This window comes from Gavialis gangeticus, unplaced genomic scaffold (genome assembly GCF_001723915.1).
Source record: "Gavialis gangeticus isolate Ggan-Ray unplaced genomic scaffold, GavGan_comp1, whole genome shotgun sequence".
Taxonomy (NCBI): domain Eukaryota; kingdom Metazoa; phylum Chordata; order Crocodylia; family Gavialidae; genus Gavialis; species Gavialis gangeticus.
Window position 1 is genome coordinate 35,262,945 of NW_017729028.1, and position 2,740 is coordinate 35,265,684.

General features: G+C 48.0%; 1 protein-coding gene and 1 long non-coding RNA gene across 8 annotated transcripts in view; one reads left to right on the top strand and one right to left on the bottom strand.

Moving 5' to 3' along the window:
• Positions 1-2,740, bottom strand: part of TFAP2B (transcription factor AP-2 beta) — a 75,164-nt gene that overhangs the window by 35,592 nt on the left and 36,832 nt on the right. For all 7 annotated transcript variants that reach the window (XM_019520945.1, XM_019520944.1, XM_019520943.1 and 4 more), the window contains one exon: positions 141-282. In XM_019520945.1, the coding sequence (XP_019376490.1) occupies positions 141-282 (142 nt within the window). The remainder of the gene's footprint in view (positions 1-140; positions 283-2,740) is intronic.
• Positions 1-2,740, top strand: part of LOC109300266 — a 21,990-nt gene that overhangs the window by 13,628 nt on the left and 5,622 nt on the right. The window lies entirely within an intron of this gene.

The window sequence follows — 2,740 nt, forward strand, 5'->3', positions numbered from 1 at the left end:
CGCCCGGCGGCCCCGCACCACGCACCGCAGGCAGCCTCCGGCCCGCGCTGGCCGCCTCCGAGGCGCCTGCCTTTGCCCGGTGCCCTGCAGCCTCCCAGCTCCACCCCAGCCCCAGCCCTGCGCTCTCGCCCTCCGCTCACTTCGTAGCAAGCAGCATGTTTTTCCTGGAGTGGAGATCGCTGGGGTCCGTGTGCTGTCTGTTCAGGTACTCAGACACCGCTTTGGCCGGGAACTCCGTTTCGCAGATGTACCCGAAGTCCCGAGCTAAATGAACCGCTTCACCTGGGGAGAGAGCAGAAAGCCCTGCGATCAGCAGAGGCCGGCGGGTGCCCTAGCGAGCCAGGCAGCGGGGAAGTGGAGCCAGCTCGCCCCAGAGCCCAGCGAAACCTGCTCCGGGTTATGCCCCCCAGCTCAGCCAGTCACGCTTGCTGGACACCAGCTGCTCTGGGCTGGAGGCAGGAGGGAGAGCTGTTCAAGGCAAGCAGGATCCGAAACTGCATTTCTTGCTCCTGTCTCCCCACTCTGCTGTGCAAGGGAAGGGGCCCTTTATGGGCCTGGCCGTCCGCTGGTGTAAATGGCCCTGGTTTTCCTGACTTCGGTGAAGCTGCAGCGATTAACACTTGCTGAGGATCTGGCCCTGGGCAAAGGGGTGCAAGAGGGCTGTGTAGAGGCTCACACAGGCTTTCGAGGCTGTGGGGGAGAGCGAGAGGAGCACTGACAGCTACAGGACCCCGTTTCAGTGAAGTAGAGAACTCAGATATACTTCAGCATACCAGGAAATGATCCCAAAAGTTAGCTTCTATATATAATTCTGCCCAGGTAGATGTATGCATGTATGTCTCATTGTATATACCACCTACATATACACATGGTATATGCGTACACACACACATTCTCATGTCTATGCATTTGACTTACACATAATTGCATTGCTATAATAATTCTATCTATATATGGATGCAGATTTAGATATAGATATATACTAGGTATATACATACCTGTGGACACACATCTATGTGCACTTTACATAGGTAGGGCTGTGTTATACACTTATATAAGTGTGAATATTATATACACACTTCTATGCAAGTATGCAGGTATATAAATTATATAGATATGCGTTCTCCATATACCCACAGATACCTATCTATTGTGTATACACACACACATATATGTATATGTATATATACTTATGTGTATATATATATGTGTGTGTGTATATACACGTACATATACGTGTGTATGTATATGCATGCACACACACATATACACATACACATGTATGTATAAGAACTAGACATTATAATCAAAATTGAATCCACCTCTTGTAAAATAAAGCAGACAAATGTACAGAGGTATAGTCCATCGCCATATATACACGTATATATGTGCGCCTATACATACACACACACACTCATGTCTATACGTTGTGCCTATCTATAATTACTTCATTATAATCATTATTCTATATACATAGATGTAGATATAGATACGTATTATAATATGTATATATATACACCTGGTAGGTATGTATATATACATATGCATCTATATACATATATACATATGTGTGTGCGTGTATACACACACACACACAATTATTTTACATTACTAGGTGTGTGTGTGATACACATATATGTGTGTATACTATGTGCATACTTTGAGGTAAGCATGTAGGTACTTACGTGATACAGATACATCATAAGTTACACACACACAGATGCACACACACGTGTATATAAGAACCAAACATTATAATCATCGTTGAATCCAACCCTTGTCAAATAAAAGAGACAAGTGCATATTCTCCAATGAAAACTGTTGCTTCTCCATCCGCTCCGATCATCGTGCAACAGAAACTCTCGGCTCTGTCCCTTCCCCACTTAAAAAAAAAAAAGGACTGATGAATGGGAACCCTTTCATATGAAAAATAATAATTATTTCGACTCTTAATGCTCATTGTCACTTCCTTTGCCTGCCTGGTTTCAGGTTTCTCCCCTCCAGAGGTTCATGTCATCAAACTCCCATTGATGTACTTTATACCACGCGAAGAAGAAGACACAGTAGCTGAAGAAAGGAGGGGAAGGGGTGGGGGGAAAAAAGCCCGGACTCTAGGGGGATTCCGTAATGTTACAGCTCAGCCCCTCCAGAATAAAGCACGGCCTGAGGGGCCAGAGGGAAGATTTCCACCACGCAAAACAGATCTGTCTAATCATCCCAGTGCCACATTACTTTTAACGATCAGGACTGACTTGAAAACGTCACAAAAGGGAGGAAAAAAAGGGAAAAAAGGAGAGGGGTGGGGAGGAGAGGGGTGGGCAGCCTTCTCCAGATCACCCAGCAGCCTCATCAAGCTGCCAGCCCAGTGCCCCAGTCCCCCTGGCCGAGTCTTCCCCACCGCCGGGTGCTGGACAGAGCCACCGCCCGCCCTGCCCTGTGCCGATCCCCACCAAAGACGAAGGGACTATCGATGCTAGAGGCAACACCTTTAAAAAAAAAAACCCTGCCTGTTGTCTGGAGCAGGGGAAGCCGGCAAGGTAAATTGTCGATGCGTCAGTCAATCAGAAGAGAGGGTTTGCAAGACAGCGAGGCATTTGCACGTGCCTCTGTGTGCGGTGGGCCAGGTCCTAGCATCTCGTGACTCGTGGAGGTGGGTCCCCCCCACTGCACAACGCGGCCTGCAACACTGCTCAGGGTGGAGGCAGGCATTTCCCATCGTTTTGGAACCCCCCCCCCCCCC